Source organism: Protopterus annectens, chromosome 3.part1, assembly GCF_019279795.1.
Source record: "Protopterus annectens isolate FY-2018-M chromosome 3.part1, PAN1.0, whole genome shotgun sequence".
In the NCBI taxonomy this organism is placed as follows: Eukaryota; Metazoa; Chordata; order Ceratodontiformes; family Protopteridae; genus Protopterus; species Protopterus annectens.
In genome coordinates, this window is record NC_056732.1 from 375,278,331 (window position 1) to 375,301,640 (window position 23,310).

Below are 23,310 nucleotides of genomic sequence, written 5' to 3' on the forward strand. Positions count from 1 at the left end.
TCACAGGCATCAGATTCATAGCCACCTGCCCCCAAAATGCCAGACTGCTTCTTCAAGGTCCCAGAGGACTGCAAGTTTCTCTTCAGATGTCCTTTTGCAGACCCTTCTTTAATTTCTGCGACTTCTGATAAGTCATCAGAATTGCTACCCTTTTACCATTTGATAAGGTTAGCAGAATCTTGAATGGACTAGGCAAGAAAGTATGCACTTCTGCCACTCTAGCATTTAGGGCCCTAAATTACAAAACACATATGACCAAATTCAATTTAGAACTCATGTCCCACCTTTCACAGGTAATTGTAGGCTTACCTGACTCAGGAAATAAAATCTTGGCTGCTACTTTATTTGTTGCTTCTTCTCAAGTAGCACATCACTCCATGAAATGCAGCTGTGATGCTGCAGAGTCTTCCTCCATAGCAGCTGCCTCTGGATCAGTGATAAGAAGATTTTCTTGGCTAAGACTTCAGCTTTTACCTGAGGACATAAAAGCCAAACTTATGGATGCTTCTCTGGAGATTTCTGCCTTGTTTGGACCTGCAGCTGCTAACCTATTCAAATTGTTGCAGGAAAAGGGTAAGGAACTGCAGGAATTGAAACATATTTGTGTTTCCCCAATACCCATGTTCCAACAAAAATTAGCCTGGAAAGCATGTATTTGTGTGTAGACATTCACATCACACACAACCCAGAACAAAAAAGAATGGCAGGAGACCACAACAGCCTAGTGCCCCATGGGCAACTCCGCCACCTAAGTGGCCTTTTCCAGATAAGCCATCCTCTCTTTGAATGCTTTCCCCCTCCCACCCACATCCCACTTTCCAAGCACCTTCCTATATCCCTACCAGCCTGGGAAGGCATATAACCCAAGATGCTTGGATCCTCTCAATTGTTCAGAAAGGGTACTGGATGGTGTGGGATCAACTACCATCCTTCAGGGGCATCTCTCAACCTCCCAGGGCACAACTTGCCTTTTTCAAAGAGGTTCTGTTAGAATTATTGAACCAAGGGACCATCCCGAATGTCCCCAAAGCCAAGTAGGTAAAGGATTTTATTCCAGGTTGCTCCTGGTGCCTAGGAAGGAAACTCCAGATTCTCGACCTGTCCCATCTAAATACCTAAGAGTACCCACTTTCCGCATGCTGACCCCCCAGACTCTGTTCCCACTCATTCTGCCTTAAGCTTTCATGATTTACTCTGGATACCAAAGATGAATATGTACACATTCCCATCCTTCCCAACTACAGTAAGTTTTTATGCTTCTCTGTATCATCATGGCATTTTCAATTCTGTGCCTTGCCCATTGGGTTTCTACCACATGCAGGGTCTTCACCAAATGCCTTGCCCCTGTGATTGCCCACTGCAGACTCCAGGGAATACACATTTTTCCATATCTGGATGACCGTCTCCATCTAGCTTCCTCCACAGAGGAGTTGAAACAAAATATTGCCTTTACCATCAACCTTGTACAAAGTCTAGGGTTCACCATCAACTTAAAAAAAAAAAAAGCAGTTCTCACCCCTTCACAGGATCAAATTTTCCTGGGGTGCAGGATACAAGCAGATTGTATGAGGGTCTATCCTCCCCACAAAAGGTACATGACCTCATCTCTTACTACCAAAACATTCTACTGGTTTACCACATTACAACCAGAGAGTTCCTTAGGGTCTTGGTCCTCATGGTATCCACCATTCCAATGCTCCCCTTAGCCAAACTCCACATGAGAAAATGGCAATAGTACCTAAAGTCTGTTTGGATGCAACACCAGCACCCCTTAGAATTCTCCATTCCCCTCATCCCCTGTCGAGGGAACTTCAGTGGTGGATACATGAAGTGTCACTCAACTCAGGACTACCCTTACACCCGCCTACTCCTCATCAAAAGATCTGCACAGACACCTCAGAAGTAGGTTGTAGAAGCAACCTTCGGCCACCTGAAAGTACAAGAGATCTGGTCTCTCTCTCTCTCTCTCTCTCACTTGAACACATCAGTGTAAGGGAGATGAGGGCACTGCTGTTGGCTATGCAGATTTTCCACTCCTTATTCCAGCCAGGACCTCTAAAGCTGTTCACAGACAATATGGCAGTCCTCTGGTATGTGAACAAATGGGAGAGAGATCCGATCTATTATGCAGACTACCTCTTCAGGTTTGGGTGTTGGCAGTAAAACTACAGGTAACTCTTCAGGCAGTGTACATCCCATCTTCTCAAAATTATTTATTTTATTTTACGTTTGTTGACCGGGATAGTCTGACTGGATACATGTCTATTTTCAGTGGAGGCCTGGGGAGAAAAGCTCCAAGGTACAAACAGAAAGAAATGACATGGTTCATGCTAAACACTGTTTACAATGTCTTCATATAAGCAAGTTCTACAATTTCCAAACTTTAGAATTCACAAGGTAAAAGACCTAGAATTTGTGACACATCTGAATTGCAATAAAAGTAATTAGACTTCATCATAAGGAGAGAGCTAGTCATGCTTGGTACAAGGACGTAGCCAGTTTAGTTTCAAATACTGTTTGAGTCTTTTCTTAAATTGACTCAGGGTGGATTCTAGGGTGATGTCAGCAAGGAGAGAGTTCCAAGTTCTACCTACAGAGTTGGCAGACAGAGACACCAGCTGAATTATTAGTTTTGACAGTTTGAACTAGCAGTCTATTGGAAGAGCGAAGAGGTCTGAGATTGTTGTAGGGGTTAATAATGTTTTTAAGTGGAGGTGTATTGTCAATTTGGTTAAGTACTTTATGTGCCACTATAAGTTGGTTGTACTGAATTAGGCTGGGCAGTTCTAACCATCCAAGATAGTTTAGGTTGTTACAGTGGTGTGTTCTGAAGGCCATCCCGGTGGCGAATCTAGCAATGTGATTGTAGCAGCTAGAGAGTTTGTTAAGATCAGTTTTGCTTAAGTTTGTGAGCAGAGGGGATGCATAGAGAAGAGTCAAGAGTAGATGAGAGTGTGCAATGGCAGATCTAGCTAGTGGGGTTAGGAAGGGTTTAATCTTGTTTAGTGACTCAAGTTTTTTATTGATGGTTTTGATAGTTTGGTTGACATTCATATCAAATTTAAGATTATTATCTATGATAACACCTATAAGTTTTGTATAGGTGTCTGGGGAGATTGTGGTGCCATTGTTAGATTTTATGAAAAAGGATAATGTAGTGGACCTGCTAGTAGGTGAGAAAAGTAGCAACTTTGTGTATGTAGCAGAGCAAATTAGAGTGGAGTCATCTGCATATTGAATACAGTTAGCATTTGAGATGACTATGTAGAGGTCATTAATGAAAATGGAAAACAGAAGAGGTCCTAGTATAGAACTCCTGGGGGACTCCCAGGGTATTAGGTAGGAGGTTAGATAGTTTGTTCTGCCAAGACGGCCTGTTGTCTGCCACTCAGATAAGATTGGAACCATTGAATAGCTTTATTATCTAAGCAAATTGTTTTCAGGGTGTGGATTAGTAGCTGGTGATCGACCATATCAAAATCCTTGGAGAGATCCAAGAAGAGGGCTAAGGATAATTTATTATTGGTACATTTATAGTTTATGGCATTAGAGAAGGCTAGGAGGGCTGAGGTGGTACTGTGATGAGGCCTGAAGCCATGCTGAGAGTTTTCCAAGAGATTGTTCTGCATTAAGTGGTGTAGCAGTTGTCTGTGGATACATTTTTCCATGATTTTAGCCAGTGGTGACAGTATAGCTATTGGTCTGAAATTAGACAGTTCAGTGGAGCTGCTGCCTTTGTGGAGTGGTATCATGTGGGATATTTTCCAGATGGAGGGGATGGTGGCTTCTGTTATGGTTTGATTAATTAGTATGGAGATGGGGTATGCTATGGCATCGGCAGCTTTTTTGTAAATACTCAGCGGGGAGATCACCTGATAGTGTGGTAGGTTTTAATTTTTTGATGAAGGGATGGATAAGTGATGTAGCAACTGGCTGGAAGCTAAAGGAGAGTTGGGTACAAGGAGTGGCAGACTCTAAGCCAGGGCGGCTTGGAGGTAGCTGGCTCACTAGGGCTTGGATAGTCTCAGTGAAGAAAGTATTGAAGGTGTTTGAGACTTCCACAGGTGGTTTATCAATAGAGGCTGCAGGGGTTGGAGTGGTGGCTTGTCCTCAGTGTAATAGTTTATTTATACCTGCCCAGAACTTCTGAGGGTTGTTTTGATTTTTTTGTTGAAGATTATAGTAGTGTTTTTTTTATCTAGTAAAATGGATTTTTTAGTGTCAGTCCTTAGCTGCCGATCTTTCATTTGATCTAGGGGGGCTTTTGTAGTACACCATAAAGCCCATGCTTTGTTTCTGCGGGTGATTTTTGAATTGGAGTCTCTAGAAAGCCACGGTGCAGCTTTTATTTTTGTTTTAATGGTGCGAGCAGGAGCATGAGAATCAAAGATAGCAAGGAATTTGTTCAAAGAAATTTTCAGTTTGGGATTCTGCAGGGTGGCATATTCTAGTATTACAAGCCTTTCAGGATGTAGTTTGAAGGGGATAGCACCTGGGGATGAGATTAAATTAGAAAAAACATAAGTTACTGGCTAAAAAGACTACAGGAATCATATATCACATTCACAGGGAAGCAGGTATTACCAACAGTATACTGTTTACAATTAATCTAGCACTGAAGCAAAATAAATGTATGGCTAAAACTAACTTGTGGAGTGCGCATTAGTTACCTCAAGGCATTTTCTAAAAAAAATGGAAAAGGAGAGTAACGTTTTTGTTTTTAAGGGAGCCAAGCAGTCATACATGCAGTTATCTCCATTCAACACTTCATTAACTAAGGTTCAACATTTAAAATGATAGGAATGAAGATGTCTTATCTTACACTGTTTGTGGTTATCTAGCTTATAGTTATACAATCCAGTCTTAAGGCAATTTCCAATGCAAAAATGACAAACAAGAACACTTCAAACGAAGCTGTACCATTCAGGATAGGCAAACAGCAAACTACTAGCTTCGCTGACACATTTCATCACACTTTAGTTTTAATTGGAGCAGATATCTAACAAAATACTTCATAGCACGCAAGAACACCAAGTGAAGCTGCATTCATTCAGGATAACCATGCAGATAAATACTAGCTCAGTAGACACATTACAGCACACTGTAGCTTTTAAATTGGAGCAGTTATCTAACAAAACACATTACAATACTCTTATAGCTTTTAAATTGGTGCCAATTATGTAGATAGTAACATGCGTAGATGCCAACGTAGCAAGCCAGCAAACAAAACTGAAACAAGTAGATCACTAAGCACAAGTAATATCCATTTCTTGGGCAATGTAAAGTACTTTGGAACTAATTAAAAAAGCAGTGATTAACATAAGGCTAGTATACAGCAAAGAATAGTTGCAGTTTCAGTTATATGATCAAGATCATAGATTGCATACCATGAGGGAGAGAAATCTGCCGACTGGGTCTAGGAGCAATGGGTGTTTGAAAATGGCGGCTCCAGTAGTTGGATATGAAACCTCGCATACGTAGCTATGCAGGGGGAGGGGATGTCGACCACAGGATTCTTAGAGCCTGTAAGTGTAAGGTAAGTAGAATAGGAGTTTAGAGTAAGCTTTTTATTTCTTAGGTTTGTAATGTAAAACATTTTTAGAGTATCAGGGGTTAGAAACACTATCTTTAGGGGCTTAGAATCTATATTTGTAGTGTGTATAGCCCAATTTTTGTGTTAGAGGGGGAAATGTTTGGTTTGTAGCCACCAGGAGTCACTTGTTGTAAGCTACAGGGATATAGTCAATATTTAAAAGGTTTAGGGGGTTAGATTAAATGTAAGGGACAGCTTATTAGTGTGGTAAACCCAGTTCAGCATATAGTAATACACTAGAGTGAATTTAAATGTATTAACTTTAGCAAACTTTATTTTGTAGTGGGACTATTAAAAGAAATTTTCAGTTTGGGATTCTGCAGGGTGGCATCCTTCTAGTATTGCAAGCCTTTCAAGATGTAGTTTGAAGGGGATAGCACCTTAGCAAATTTTATCTTGTAGTAGGACTATTGATATAAATTTTCAGTTTGGGATTCTGCAGGATAGCATCCTTCTAGTATTGCAAGACTTTCAGGACGTAGTTTGAAGGGGATAGCACCTTAGCAAACTTTATTTTGTAGTGGGACTATTCAAAGAAATGTTCAGTTTGGGAATCTACAGGGTGGCATCCTTCTAGTATCGCAAGCCTTTCAGGATGTAGTTTGAAGGGGGGATAGCACCATGAGAGAGAAAGGTCAGCCGTGGTAGATTACCTGAGCAGGTTCCAAACACCATCCCATGAATGGATGCTTCAAAGGGATGTGTTTCTAGACATTGTGCACCAGTGGGGTACTCCTCAAACAGACCTTTTGCCTCCCCCATGAACAGACAACTTCCACAGTTTTGTGCCAGAGAACCCCATTCTGTGCTCTGGAAAGTAGACACCCTTTCTTTCTTTTGGAAGGAGATATTTCTTTATGCATTTCTCCTCCTTCCCCTTATCTCAAAAGTCCTGTCCAAAATTCAGCAGGACAAACCAAAAATCTTGCTGGTGACTCCCTTCTGGCCAAGACAGCACTGGTTCCCTCTCCTCCTGCATTTAGCCAAGGACAGTCACCACAAGTTACCTCACAGAGTGGACCTCCTCACACAGGAGAAAGGGACCCTCATCCATCCCCACTTGGCGACTCTTCAATTGACTGTGTGGGTGACAGGGTACTAATCCACTTCAGATTCAGACCCCTATTCTCTGATTATGTGCTTACAGTCCTACAGAAGGCCAGAAAACCAAATACCAGGAAATCTTACTTAACAAAATGGAAGAGATTTTCAGTCTGGTGTCTGAAACAAAATCAGGACCTATTAATAATGGTAATTTCCCTGATTTTGGCTTATTTGTGTGAATTGCTCAATGCTGGTTTGTTTTACTCTTCAGTAAAAGCCCATATGTCAGCCATATCTGCCTGTCTGCCTCTATCTCCCCACATACCTAGTAGATTTGAGGCAAAACATTTTCTTAAAGGCATCCCACACATTAGGCCTCCCAGGAAACCTGTTCCTCCTCCCTGGGTCCTTAACTTTGTTTTGGAAAAGCTGATTCTCCCACCTTTTGAGCCAGCTTCCTCAGTTTCTCTTCATTACTGTTCCTGGAAAACTGTATTACTCATAGCCTTAACTTCAGCCAAATGAGTGTCAGCCCTTATGGTATCTTCACCTTTTCTGGTTTTCCACAAAGGCAGGGTCTCCCTGCGCACAAACCCCTCATTTATGCCTAAGGTAGTCAGTGACCCATCTCTAAATCAGTTCATGCACTTACCTTTTTCCCTTCTCCCCAGAACCTTAGTGAGAATGTCCTCCATACTTTAGATGTCCACAGGCAACTTAGATTTTATTTGGATAAGACCAAGACTGTTAGAATGTCAGATCAGCTTTTTGTTTCTTACTACTCCAGGGTTCTGGACTGGGCTGAGTCCATTTTTCCTCCTGGATTTTAAAGACTATTTCCTTCTGCTATACTCACCATGGTAAAACTCTCCATTCCCCTGTTAGGGCTCATTCCATAATGGCTGTTGCCTCATCTGGGGCCTTTTTCAAGGGGTTGGACATTAATTAAATTCTTGAAGCAACTACATGGACCTCTGTCCATACCTTCACCAAATACTGTAAATTAGATGCAATTTCTAAATCGAGAGCAGGGTTTGCCAAAGCCATACTGCAAGGCTTCCTGGAAAGCTCCTCAGCTACTCCCTCCTCCCTTACTTCATGAGCTTTGGCATTCTCCCTCATGTTATAAATACTGCAACAGATGAATAGAAGGACCTAGAATAGTTGTTCATAGGTTAGTACTAAGCTAACTGCCCTTGCGAGCCATTTTAAGCCTAGCCAGTTATCCCTTGTGAGACTCAAACCATGCACCTTGTGTTTGTAAGGCAAACACCTTAACCATTAGGCCACCCTCCCAACCCCCATCTTAGCATAACAATAGGTGTCCTTCTCTTCTCTTTTGTAGTATTCCTGTCCCTCCCTCCTTCCCCGTGGCCTTGCTTCTTCTTGGATGATTCTTACTCTACTTCCTTAGGCTGGCATTCATCCTGGGGTAGTCATTTCTGAAGATTATGTGCGCATACATAATCTTTTAATGCCAATGTCCGATCACAGCCTACATGCAACGTACCACGCATCCTACAGTAAGTCTTCTGTATACTGGCTGACCTCGGATCACCTACGGCAGGGAACTCCCTCATGTTATGAATACTGCAACAGAGAGGAGAAGGATATCTATCATTATGGTAAGATTTTACATAACTATTCTTCAAGTTTGCTGCTTATTGATTGCAGGACTTACAGTAATGAGTATGTTAGTTGAATCAGGGAGCTATAGAAATTTTGCTCGCATGAAATCTGTTTTCTCAACCATTTTGTTGGGCAAGATAGTCTAAAGTGAATCTTCACTGATTTTCTGAATCAGCATTCTAGCTGTTTTGGAACATTTTGTCAGCTTAAAAACTAAAATGTTAATGTAGTGATTTTTGCCCTCCTTATTTCTCCTCCAGGTTGAAGCCTGCAGACTATACAGCAAGTTCTGTGCCAGACCCAGCAGCCTGGATGCCATTCCGCTCGTTGTTGAGAAGGTATGCAGTTGTCACTTAAACACCATTAGCACTCCTAAGTACAGTCGAAATTAACTCTGCAGTATTTATTGATTGATTGATTGACATTTGTTTATAGGGAAAGTCCAACTGGGCAGAGTTAGTCTTTTTCAGGTAAGGCTTTGGAGAAACACCCATTGAAAGTTAAGTGAGACTGTTGAGATATGAATTAATATATGCAATGTAAAGCAAGTATTAAGGTGATCTTTTCATTAAGTTTTATTTATTTGGTCTTCCATTTAATGATGACTCAGTTGATCAAGTTGTATTGCTGCCGTAAGAGATTTCCAGTTTAAATGTTTTGTGTGTGTGTGTCTGTCTGTATGTGTATACAAATATATATATATATATATATATATATATATATATATATATATATATATATATATATATATATATATATATATATATATATATATAGGGTCTATATTAGAAGACCGAATGTTTAGGTGATCGAACACCTAAACATCGATCTTCTAATATCGAAAGCAAAAAACGGCGAACGGCCGATTTAACGCAGGGAAAGATTTCCCTTGGTAAAGTAATGTTTTTTGTGTTGTGGCCGAGGGACGTGTTTCCCTGGGACGTTCGACATTGTGCAGTTCAATATTAGAAAATCGATGTTTAGGTGTTCAATCACCTAAGTGTTCGGTCTTCTAATATAGACCCTATATATATATATATATATATATATATATATATATATATATATATATATTTTTTTTTTTTTTAATGGAGTTAAAGTCAATATGTCGTTATTTTTTTTTTTTCTGTTCTGTATCAGTGCTTGATAAATATATTTATTTAAATATATTTTATGTCATTTTTTATTTCAAGTTTTTACTAAGCAGTTCATCAAATAATATCAAAGAAAAAATAAAAACACAGGCAGTTTAACTTTACTGCAAATGGTCTCTGACCAGATAACCATATACTGCCAACCTTAGTGTGTATGTTAATGTTCCAGTTTGTGTCGTAAACATTCTGTTAGAATAGATATCTTTATTTCATCTTGAGGTGTTTTTAAAGGATCTCATCATATGATTTAGAGTGTTTTTCATTATATAAGTCTAGACTCTTCCTTTGTTGTGTCATTTACCTTCATCTTGAGGTGGCTCTTAAAGCTTCTCATTGTGTGATTTCTCTTGAGTATTTCCCATATGGGTCTGTTTTACTCAGTGTTGTCATTTACCTTCCTGTTTATCTTTTCTTTTTATTATCTATTTATTTTACTTGCAAAGAGTTATTAAAACTATCCTCCACTGTTATATATTAGTCATAAATGTTGTCACTGTCTAACAACTGTATATCCTGCCCATGTTGTCCACCGAGTATCAGACTTTTACCTCTGCCTTACCAATATATTTTTTGATCCCTAAAGTAAATTTTATTCATACATTCTCCAGCCTCCCACATGGTAGGATTATTTTTCATCTTCCATTGCTTAGTGATGGCTTTTTTTTTCATAAACATTGCCATCACTTTTCTTCTTGCCAAGTTAATATCTATACTGGATTTAACAGCTACAGCATTATAGTTAAGAAGATTTCATTGTGAAATAATCATCCTAACATTTGTCTCCCTTTTATTTTTCCCATTATCCACATTCCCAAAAGATATGCTTTACTGTGTCTTTCTTTCTCTTTCACACTTCCAACATAATCATAAGGTGCAGAAATATATTCTTCAGTTTGCAGGAGTATAAAATACCTATGGGGTATTTCCTTGCAGAATGTGGAATATTTTACTTCTAGAAAATTGCCACATTGTTTACAGGACTATTTTATTTTTCTACTGTCCTTATTTAAGTATTGATTTTAGGTTATTCTGTATGAAGTGTTCACTACTTTTTAAGGACACTTTTCTTTACTGTCCCACACTGGGCAGCAATAAGTTGATGTACCTAGTTTAACTTGCTCATTAAATGTTCATGTAAGGTTGTAATCTTGTTTTAATTTTGGTTTACTGTTTTTAACTGGTTAGTTTTAGTAAGATTTTTTGTAGTCATATATGTTTAGGTTTCTTGTACATAGACCTGAAGAATTGTAGATGGACTCAAGCGATCTTTAACAATAATTTATGGAAATAGATTATGTTTTGGACAATGCATTTTTTTCTGGATGCCATAATTTAAAATTTTTTTGATTGCCAAATGGTCTAATGTTTAAATATTTCCAACCATGTATTATAATGTCTTTATTAGTAAACCAAGTCTGGGAATTTATCAGTCTGTTTAATAAGAAGTACCACATCATTATTAATTTTATTTAAAATGCATAAGGTTTAAAGTAAGTAGGGAAGTACCATAGGTTTATAGGTTCATACTAGGCTATCTGCCCAAGGGCATTTATAGCCCCTAGCCTATAGTATGTGGCTTTTCCCCCACTTTTTTTTGAAAAAAAAAATATGCCTATTTCTTTCTGTGCTCTCTGTCAAGTAGTGACACTGAAATAATCCCTGGGTATATCCTCTCTCTCCATTGGTTCAAGATTCCTTCCTCTTGAACAAGGCCCAGGGGTGCTCCTCCACATGTGATTTTGTTCCACAGCAAAGGGAGTCTCTGGGTGATGAATCTGTCCTTGTGGTTCTGAGGGATCTAGATTTTTTGAGGGTGAGCATTATTCATCAAATCTGGGTTTGACTGGCCTTATATGTCAGGGGCACAGTCACTCTGCAGCAAGCGTATGAGAGACTGCTGAGTTGGAGTTCTTTCAGTCGGGCAGCATAAGATATTTTTTGAGACCCTTTTTATCTTTTGGTGAGGAACTTTTGGGGGGGTGCAGCATCAGTCAGGTGGTCAGATATATCTGGATCGGGCATTGTATCAATCATAGGTCTCATAGGTCTGATGAGTGAGGGGGATGAGGGGACGAGATGAGATCCCTTGATCTAGATGTGAATCTTCAGTGGAAGGTGGGGGAAGGTTTTCCTAACTTTTTTAGCAACATGAGTGTCAAACGAAAACTATCAACTTCTGTCCTCTCCCTATCCCCCGATGACTTTTTGATGACTCAGTGGATTGTCACCTGTATGGTACTCATCAATGGCCTTGGTGACTGTCTCAAAAGTCAACCAAGTTTAAGAGGCAGGATCTGCCTTTTTGACAAAACCAAACTGGGTTTGGAAGTCTCTGCAGTTCCCATGTCTTATTTTATTTATTCCATTATGTGATCCTCTGCTTTGGCTTTTGCAGAGTCAAGCCAAGGGGCATGGGGCGGTATTTCCAGGGTCTGTGGGCACTCCGAAGTGGGACCACAGTCAGTGCGGCCACAGGCCACTCCTGGGGCTTGTGATCCTGATCCTGAGGTGGGGAAAAACTGTCCTAACTGTGTGTGGGTTTATCCTTTGGGGAGGGGGGGAGAAGTTTGCACTGAACCTGTCAGCCAGTATGTTAGCAATGTGTGTAGGTTTTTCACATCAACCATCTCAAATATCACACTGGTAAGGATGGAGGAAGGGATTTGAACTTAACATGTAAACCAATACATTTTGTTTTAAAATAAAATAAACAACTCCCATAACTGACAACTGGTATATTAGTCAGAAAGTTTAGGAAACTATCATTCTGCTTATTTTTTATTTTGTTTGGATTGCTTTTCTGTATGCTTAATAAAGGATTTTCAACTGGAAACTGACTGTCTATCCTGCTTGGATTAATTCTGAATACTTAATAGAGTTAATAATTCTGTATAATAAAAATAAGTGGTTGATGTGCCCAAACTCACACTGGTAAACTCAAAAGATAGGCACAGCAGATCAGCAAGAGATGTTTATTTTCACTCCACGAACAAACCTCACAGTACAGAAACAAAAACAATAACGCTGCTACAGTTCTCAGCGCGTTTTCGTCGATATGCACTTCATCAGAAAAGCTAAACAGTGCTCAGTGTGCTGAATTTATCAGTCAGATGTTATTTGAATCTACCAGTGGTGTCTCCTAACTAATTAAAATGTTAATACATTCAATTAACATCCTTGTTATTGAAATTACAGATTTCTTAACAAACTTTTTTGGCAACTAATGCTTGAGGCTAGCAGTCACCCAGGTTTAAATGAAATGATTTCTCTAGAACCTGTATTAAAGTTGAGACCAGCCAAGTTATAACCACTCACCCATATATCAGTTTTATTTATATATATATATATATATATATATATAATATATATATATATATATTTTTTTTTTTATACACATTTTAATATTTTTCATACATACATTTTTACATGTTTTTCAAAATTTTACACAGGTAATTGTTTATATTCCTGGGAAAACATATTAGAACTGTGCAGCGTTATTGTATTTTATTTCTGTACTGTGAGGTTTATTATGTCTAATTGAAAATAAACATCTTTTTCTAGTATCTGCTGTAAGAATAAGATTCTTTGGTTTGAGTTAATTCTGTATAATATTAATACTATTTCAAGATATGTTTTTATTTTTTCATTTAGGACGTTTCTTATTTTGCTACTTCTACTACCATTCACTGATTTTTTTCTGCTTTTTAATATATAGTAATTAGCTAGAAACACAGGAACTGAAAAATGTCCACGTCCACACAGAAGTTTTTTTTTTTTTTTTTTACTGCTAGTCTAGGAAGCATGTAATTTTCCAGTCCTTTTCTCTTAAAGACCAAGTACAAATGGCCAAAATGGACTTTATCTCTGCAGTTCCATTTTGCCCCTCTGCATCTTGCATCGCATTTCAGGTAGTCTTCGAACATCCATTACTTTAAAAAAAAAATAGTTTAAGCCTTTAAAATTTAAGTTTTGAATCTTCTGATGTCCCCCCTATCATTCTTGTTTTAATTGGCATCTGTTTCAGCTAGTGTCCACATGTGATGTATTGACATCATTCTGGGTGTATTTTAATTTTGTGGGTGGAGAAGCACAGAGGGGAATCTAGTCAGTGTGCATTATTGCTAATACCACAAAGATGAAAATATGTGGAATTCTTGGAAACTGCTGGTAGGCGCATTAAGAAATGATAAAAGAGAGAAAATTGTGCACAGACAGCTTCTGTTTAATTTTATTTGACATTTCGATCATAGTCTGTTCACTGCTACAAACTTAGCTATTTCCTCAAAGGTATGTTTGACAATACGTTCTTTGTTTGCTTTTTTGCTTGAAAAGGATATTGGTAGTTGTTTGTTACAATATATATTTATGCAAAAAATAATGTGTAGATGAGTGTAAGTTTAACAATATTAGAAGTATCCATACAGGCAAAGAACAGTGGTCCTTCTTCTTGCTTTCTTTATATGTTTCAGTCTCCATCACTTCCGGCACTCGGATCAACGTCAGTATAACGCACTACATGATTATGCTGATTTTTGAATGAGCTAGAAATGTCTGTGCCTGTTATGTTCATCAGTATATTTTCAGTTCATTCTTTTATATAAAATATCAGTAAATAATACAAAATGCCATTAAGTTACAAAACTGAACTTTTAGGAGAAGCAGAATATATGGGAAATAACAGGGCAAAGTGATGCAAACCTTTGAGCCTGGTCTTTGATGGTCTGTCTTAGGTTCTCTTCCATCCCTGTTTTGGTACTTATATTCCTTCCTTTCTTGTATAAGTCTAGAATCCCTGTATAAGCTTAATTTATCACCAGTTTATGCCTTGCTTGCATTTCCTTCTCTTTTACAACAATTTCTACCATGGTGAAGTTTATCTTTAATGTCATCAGGGATTCAGTTTTAGTTTTTTTTTTTGCTGTTGTAATAATACCTTCATGTTCCAACTTCCACACTTGTTCAAGGTTAAACTCTTCCTTTACCCTTCTACACTCTAGCCAGTTATTCCCTCTTTTTATCTGTTCCCAAAGTTGTAACAGCATTCATGTTTACCCTCTTTGTACAACTCCCAACATGCTGATAAGTTTCTTCATTTAATATTCTGTTCTTTTTTGAGAGACATTCTTACAAAAATAGTGATATGTTTGACTGTATCTGGGGAGGATTTTTTCCAAACACTAAACTCCATAATAAATATGATAACTGATTGGTTGAGAATGTAATATTTCCACTGTTATCCTCCTGCAGTTTGCCTCATATTCAAGATTTGTTATTAAGATCTTCATCTAGACTGCTTCATAGTACCATTTTGGATCATGTAACCCCAGACCTCCTCATTTCGTGGAGGCTATTAGTCTGTCACATGAGTTCCTACATCTTGCTTCTTCCCATACAAAATCTGACACCCTACTTTTGACTGTCATAATACATTTTGAGGACCATATCCAGGAAAAGATTGGTAGATATCAAACCGTAGTCGAACTGAGAGAGTAGCAGTTGAATGGACCTTCACATCCAATTCTAGGTTCATCATTTACAACTTTTAATATCCATTGGATATTCTTGTAATCAACTTTTCATAAATGTTAACGACCATTTCCTCTGCATCCAAACTGCTTTCGTGTTTTACTGTTGCAGTCATTACATTTGGGTAATCCTGCTGGCAGGTTGCCCTCAGTCGGCCTGAATTCCAAAGTCTTGGGGCCTGCGTCGGCTGCTGTCACCCTTTCCCTGACGTCAGGTTGTCAGGGGTATAAAAGAAGCAGCCGATGCCATTTTCTCCAGTCTTTCTTGCCGCGCGGTGCCTGAAGCAGAAGCAGTTCGCAAGTGCCAGCCAGCCGACTCCTGAGATTTTCGTGTTCGAATTTCAGATCCAAATTCTTCAATAAAGCTAAGTACCCCATTGGGGAAACTTTTTTCTTGCTCCAGACTGATGTCAGAAAAAGTAAATAATTGTATTTCTTGTGGAAAGCAAATACCTATTGCTTGCCTAGGCCCTGATCACAACGTTTCTGGTTGTCGGTTTTGTGCTAGATTTAACCAACGCACTATTAAGCGTTGTTATGATTTTGCTTTAAACTATTTTGGATGCCGATTTAATTATCCAGAAATGTCAGATAGCCATCCGACTACCGGAGTTCACAAAAAACGCAAAGAAAAGGAGAGAGATAAACAACTGAGGCCCAAAACCGATGATAAAGCTTCTCCTAAGCCAGTCGCCGGTTCTCAGTGAGGTGCTTTCTCAGCCCCTGATGCCCGCTACTTTAGAGCCGCAGGCCGCTACCGACTCCCACGTGGAGTCGGCCATGCCGCTGGAAACTCAAGGTATTGGAGCCTCAGATACTATTCCCTCAGATAGGTCCGGAGCCTCTGAGCAGGCACCGGCTTCTGTGGGTGTATTCAGACCTAAACATCTTTACATTAAACCGACTTCAGCTTCAAAGGCAAAGACTAAAGCTCCTTCTAAAGCAAAGAAACAAACTCAAGAGCCACGTGGACAGGCCTCTATGCCCAAAAAACAGATGCTCAAAATGGCCGAAGACTTGATTACCTCGATCAAGGGTTCCCATCCCCCTCCTGATAAGAAGCCTAGGCAAGAGACTGACTATGAATCTTCAGATCAGGTTTCTATTTCTTCTGATTCCTCTTCTGATCAGGAATATTCTCTTCCCCCCTATGAGGATTCTGATGCTGAAGAATCTATACCTTTAGCTTCTCCTCCAGAGGACTATTCTTTTGGGGAAACCTTACATACCATGAGGGGGAGCATTTCCACTGGGAGAGCCAAGATTTTTCAGAATCTAAAAAGAGGCTCAGGGATTTCCTTTTACTACCTCAACACAGGTGTCTAGCCATTCCACCTGTGTTAGACATTGTAGATGATGTGTTTTCGGAGTCTAGTCTTACCCCTGACTCTTTACCCTCCAGCTCCTGTTAAGCCTGACAGATATTGCAGGGTTCCTGACTCTCATAAATTCCTTTTTAAAAACCCTGCTGCAGACCCAGAAACTATTTCAGAAGGTCCCAAGGGAGTTAAGGCTTCCACTGCAAAAAAACCTACCCCCTCTGACAGAGATTCCAGGGCACTGGATAGATGGGGAAAAAAGGTTTACACATCTGCTGCCTTGGCTATAAGGGCCTTAAACTGTCAGTTTCATATGCTTAAATATCAGCAACATGTCATGGCATTGCTTAAACAGAAAATGTTGTTAAACACTGAATGTGCAGAAAACAAGGAAATGCAGGGTTTATTGCATGCAGCTGAGCAAGTTGGAAAGTATACTTTGCAATGTGATTTTGATTCCTTGGCGGCCTCCTGCAGGGCCGCAGTTATGGGTTCTGTAATTAGAAGGCATGCTTGGTTAAAGGAACAAAATCTGCCTGATCATGTCAAGGTTAAATTATTAGACACACCTTTACAGCATGATACTTTATTTGGTGTTAAGGCAGAAGAGGTGTTAAAGAAAATGGAGGACAAAGCTAAGTCTATGCAAACTGTCAAAGATTTTTTTACAAGTACAGCCACCTAGGTTTAGTAGACACTGGCCTACAAAGAATTGGTCCTTTCCTGTGTCAGACAGACCTCAAAGGGGCAGATCCAGATGCCCTAGAGGCAGATCCCAGGCGCAAGGTTCATACAGGTCAAAGCAATGGGGTGCTTCTACTTCCAAAGTTGGAGAAGACAAATCACAACCATACAGGAAACAGTCCCAATGACTTCCCCCTGCCTGCACCAAGAACTTATCTCCTGGCAGCACCCTTAGGGGGAAAATTAGCACTTTTTTCTCAAAATTGGCACATTATAACCCAGGACAAGTGGGTTCTAAATATAGTGTCACAAGGCTACAAGTTCCATTTCCATACCCTGCCAAAGGCAAATGACTGGCCAGATCTGCCAAAAAATCAATGGGCAGAGGCACAAAAACAAGTCTCATCCCTCATGGACATGGGGGCCATTCAACAAGTACTAGAGCAAGAGCAGGGACAAGGATTTTACTCAAGACTGTTCTTGGTACCCAAAAAGGACAAGACTCTGAGACCAATACTGGACCTATCTGTTCTGAACACATTCCTGGATATACCAAAATTCAAAATGTTGAATTTGCAGCAGTTGCTGCCCATGAAGAATGCTTGGCTTGTGACTTTAGACCTAAAAGAGTCATACCTGCATGTCCCAGTCAGACAATCATGCAGAAGATACCTCAGATTCAAGGCTGGCTCAATGCATTACCAATTCTCTGCACTGCCATTTGGCTTATCTACTGCGACCAGGGTCTTTACAAAGTGCCTGGCACCAGTAATTGCATTCTGCAGACAAAGAGGAATACAAATATATCCTTACTTCGACGACTGTCTAATTCAAGCAGAGAACAAGGACATTCTTCTACAGCATCTAGCGTTTGTGAAAAGACTTCTAACATGCCTAGGGTACACAGTCAGCGAAAAGAAATCAAAATTAGTACCCTGTCAAGAGATAATATTCCTGGGTGCAAGCTTAAATACAACTGCCCAGATGGTTTATCTCATTCCAGACAAACAAAGGCAACTTGACTACCTATTTCAAAATGTTGGCAACAAAGGCCCAGTTATCCGCAAGAAAAATTCTGCAGGCTTTGGGCTTCATGGCATCCTGCATCCTACTAATTCCATATGCAAGACTGCATATGAGGAAACTTAAATGGTACCTAAAAATGTTTGGACTCAACATTGCCACAGCCTGGAAACAAGGATTACTCTCATTCCCTGCCTGCAACAGGAGTTTCGATGGTGGGCGAAGGCTTGTCACCAGAACAAGTGACAGCCTTTCACATTACCCCCAGTCAGGCAGACACTAACAACAGATGCATCAGATTATGCCTGGGGGGCCCACATGGCAGGAAGATGCATTAGGGCACATGGTCCTCAAACCAAATGCATCTATATATCAATCAAAAGAGATGCTAGCCGTTCAAAATGCCCTGACAGCCTTCAAGGACCTACTTCATCTGGGACAACTACTGATAAAAACAGACAACACCACGGTCATGTGGTATATAAACAAGCAGGGGGGTACACATTCTTACCCCCCTTTGCAGACTAGCCATGACTTTGTGGGACACAGCATTGACTTACCAAGTACATTTGCAGGCACAATTCCTGCCAGGAAAGGAAAATACTCTGGCAGACAAAATAAGCAGAAACCTCATGGATCCCCACGAGTGGCACCTGGATCCACAAGTCTTCAGCATGATCACAAGGAAATGGGGATGCCCGGACATAGATCTATTTGTCTCCCCTCACAACTACCAACTAAAAAGATTCTACACAAGGACTTATCACAGACAAGCATGGAAAGTGGACGCCCTATCTTTCAGCTGGAAAAAACAATCAGTATATGCCTTTCCTCCACTGCCTCTCCTCCCCAAGGTACTCCTAAAGGTCAGACAGGAGAAGCCAAAGATGATACTGATTGCCCCAGACTGGCCCCGCCAGTACTGGTTTCCAATCCTAAGGAACTTGTCTCAGTGCCCAGCTTGGACCTTACCTCAAATACCCCATCTACTGTCCCAGCAAAACAATCAGAACCTGCACAGCCAACTCAGGACTTTAAACCTGGCAGCATGGCGGATGATGTAATCATACAAAACACACCTCTTAGTAAAGTTGTGATGGATGTCATTTTGGAAGCCAGAAGGCCTAGTACTAGAAAATCTTATGCTGGAAAATGGAAGAGATTCTGTGCTTGGAACCATGCACAAGGAACTGATACAGCTGTACCAAATATTCCTCAGATTTTGCAATACTTAACTGAGATGCTGGACAAAGGCCTATCTTTTTCCTCAATTAAAATTCATGCCTCTGCCATTTCGGTTCATTACAATACAGAGCCACAAATCTTTTCTCATCCTTTATTAAATCAGTACCCCAGAGGAGCCAAAAATGTAAGGCCTCCAAGGAGAACACCGATACCTGCATGGGACCTCAACTATGTCTTGGAAAAACTCACCCTGCCTCCTTTTGAGCCAGCTGCTTCTGCTGACATAAAGTTTTTATCTTGGAAAACAGCTCTGCTCCTAGCAATAACTTCTGCAAGACGAGTTTCAGAGCTACAGGCACTCATGGCTGTGGAACCTTTTATCATGTCAGGGTTTCTCTGAGGACAAACCCAACATTTATGCCTAAGGTGGTGTCCATTGTGGCTCTTAACTAAACTATTCATCTGCCAACTTTTAATCCAAATCCACAGAACAAGGGGGAGAGAATTCTGCATTCTTTGGACATACACAGACAGCTTAGATTCTACTTGGACAGAACCAGTTTTCAGGAAGACAGACCAATTACTAGTGGCATATGCTGCAGGATCACAAGGAAAGGCTATCTCAAAGCAGAATATTTCAAAGTGGATAGGCCACTGCATTAGTTTCTGCTATTTTCACCATGACAAGAATTAGGCCACATTCAACCAGAGCTGCAGTCACTTCAACAGCCTTTCTCAGGGGAGTACCAACCAAAGACATTTTAGAGGCTGCTACTTGGAGTTCAGTACACACCTTTACAAAGCACTATCATCTGCCACTCTACTCTAAATCCAGGGCAGGCTTTGCCACTGCAGTTCTGCAGGGCCTCATAGCCGCTCCTAATGCTGTTTAGCTCCAGCCTCCCAACCATAGCTTTGGGACTCTACCCAAATGTAATGACTGCAACAGTGAAACACGAAGAACATAGTACAGTTGTGTACACTTGCCATAAATGTAGATGTTCGAGTGTATTCACTGTTGCAGTCCAGGTTACCCACCCGCCATCCCCCTTTTTTCTACTGGAACTTATCTTTCCTTCTCTGATTTATACAATCTGTGTGATGTGTTTGCTTGTAGATGAAGGTAAAATTTATATTGGTGCATGTATTTTTATATATATATAATTTTTGGCTACCCTTTTAGGGGGGCACCTGACATCTGGGGCAAGAAAAACTGAAGAAAATGTCGTCGGCTGCTTCTTTTATACCCCTGATGACCTGACATCAGGGAAGGGGCAACAGCAGCCAACGCAGGACTCAAGACTTTGGAATTCAGGCCAACTGAGGGCAACCTGCTAGCAGGATTACCCAAATTTAATGACTGCAACAGTGAATACACTCTAACATCTACATTTATGATAAGTGTACACAACTGTACTATCTCTGGGTATACTGTTCCACTCATACAGGCTGTGACTGGTTTACTATGTTATATCCTGAGATGCTACCAATTTTTTTTTTAAACATGCAATATGTCCAATTATTTGTCTGGTTCATTCATAAAAATGAGTGTGTCATCTGTATTCAAAGCTATCTTTTCATCCACTTAATCCTGTTCATGGCACTTGATAGTTCAGATTTTCTGATATTTTCAGAAATTGGCACTAAATATAATGCAGACAGTAGGGCAACAATACAAATTCCTGTCTCAAACCTCTGCTTATCTCAAATGGTCTGGAATTCCTAAAATGTGAATTTAATTCTAGCAGTTGAGCCCCAATATATATATATCTGTATTTATCTATATAGATAAAGTATAGAGACTGTGTGTGTGTGTGTGTGTGTGTGTGTGTGTGTGTGTGTGTGTATATATGTATGTATATATATATATATATATATATAGAGAGAGAGGTATGTAAGTAAATATATATAGTGTATGTCTGTATGTAGAAAGATAGATATAGGTGTACACACACACACACACACACACACACACACAACACCAGCAGTGGAGTTTTCTTCTTTTTCAGCTGATGTGCGACCTTGGAGTAGGTATATTTAAGTTTGGGGGGGGAACAAGTTTGGTGAAACTTTTTTCGCTCTTTTCACATTGATTGTACACAAATGTGCAGTTTTTAGTCAACATGTATCCACTGAATTATTTCCACTTGGTCACTGATTAGACCTCATCATGTGGTTTGCCCTTTCTTTCCAAGTTACACAGCAGTCCATCTAGGTACAACTAGTACAGCTGATGTATACTGGATTTAATCATCATAGGTTCATAGGTTCATACTAGGCTATCTGCCCAAGGGCATTTATAAGCCTAGCCCATAGTTATGTGGCTTTCGCCACCCCTTTAGTTTGAATAAAAACTATGCCTATCATTTTGCTGTGCCTCTGTCAAGCAGTGACGCTGAAGTAATCCCTGGGGTATATCTGCAATCTCCCATCCATTGGTCAAGATTCCTCTTGAACAAGACCAGAGAGGTGCTCTGCCTCACATGTACCGGGATTTTGTTCCACAGCATAGGGAGTCTCTGGGTGATGAATCTGTCCCTCCAGCACGTTCTATTTATAACCGTGTCAAGGTTTAAGTCTCCGCCCTTGTGGTTCTGAGGGATCTAGATTTTTGAGGTGAAGCATATTCATCAAATCTGGGTTTGACATGGCCTTATATGTCAGGCACAGGTCACCTCTGAGCAAGCGGTATGAGACTGAATAGAGCTGGAGTTCTTTCAGTCGGGCAGCATAAGACATATTTTGAGACCCTTTATCCTTTTGGTGAGGAACTTTTGGGGCCTTTCAAGCTGCAGCAGGTGTCTGGTCAGATACATTCGAGCGGGCATTGTACTCAATCATAGGTCTAATAAGTGATGAGTACAGGGGACGATGACCTCCCTTGATCTAGATGTGAATCCCTTCATGATCAGGTGGGTGATATAGAAGGTTTTCCTAACTACTTTAGCAACATGAGTGTCAAGCGAAAGGCTACTGTCAACCTGGGTCCCCAGATCTCTGATGACTTTTTTCTGTGCTCAGTGGATTGCCACCTATATGGTAGCTAGGGTAGCCTTGTTTTTCCCAAAGGGTATGACTATGCATTTTTGGCGTTTAACTTCAGGCCATGGCTCTGGCACCAGTTATCCATTTCTGTGAGGCCCTTCTGGAGGATATCTGTGTCAGATGTGTTTTCGACTATGGCGCCCAGTTTGCAGTCATCTGCAAACTTTGTCAGCCATAACCCTCCTGTGTTTGCTTGTACTTCAGAAAAGTAGATGCCGAACAAGAGTGGACCCAGGACTGAGCCCTGTGGGACACCACTTGTGACAGGCTTTAAGTCTGACATGGCTCCAGCAACTCTGACCCTGTGGGTTCTGTCACTTAGCCAGTTTGCAACCCATATTGTGATGTATGGGTTTACATTCAAGCTGATGAGTTTTCAGGAAAGGAAAATGCTCTGACAGACAAACTAAGCGGAAACCTCATGGATCCCCATGAGTGGCACCTGGATCCATAAGTCTTCAGCATGATCACAAGGAAATGGGGATGTCCGGACATAGATCTATTTGCCTCCCCTCACAACTACCAACTAAAAAGATTCTACACAAGGACTTATCACAGACAAGCATGGAAAGTGGACGCCCTATCTTTCAGCTGGAAAAAACAATCAGTATATGCCTTTCCTCCACTGCCTCTCCTCCCCAAGGTACTCCTAAAGGTCAGACAGGAGAAGTCAAAGATGATACTGATTGCCCCAGACTGGCCCCGCCAGTACTGGTTTCCAATCCTAAGGAACTTGTCTCAGTGCCCAGCTTGGACCTTACCTCAAATACCCCATCTACTGTCCCAGCAAAACAATCAGAACCTGCACAGCCAACTCAGGACTTTAAACCTGGCAGCATGGCGCATGATGTAATCATACAAAACACACCTCTTAGTAAAGTTGTGATGGATGTCATTTTGGAAGCCAGAAGGCCTAGTACTAGAAAATCTTATGCTGGAAAATGGAAGAGATTCTGTGCTTGGAACCATGCACAAGGAACTGATACAGCTGTACCAAATATTCCTCAGATTTTGCAATACTTAACTGAGATGCTGGACAAAGGCCTATCTTTTTCCTCAATTAAAATTCATGCCTCTGCCATTTCGGTTCATTACAATACAGAGCCACA

General features: G+C 40.4%; 1 protein-coding gene across 1 annotated transcript in view; it reads left to right on the forward strand.

Annotated features, from left to right (window-relative positions):
* Positions 1-23,310, forward strand: part of HACL1 (2-hydroxyacyl-CoA lyase 1) — a gene marked incomplete in the record, with an annotated part of 1,125,147 nt that overhangs the window by 294,105 nt on the left and 807,732 nt on the right. The window contains 1 exon segment of the mRNA XM_044066839.1: positions 8,527-8,604. Within this exon segment, the coding sequence (XP_043922774.1) occupies positions 8,527-8,604 (78 nt within the window).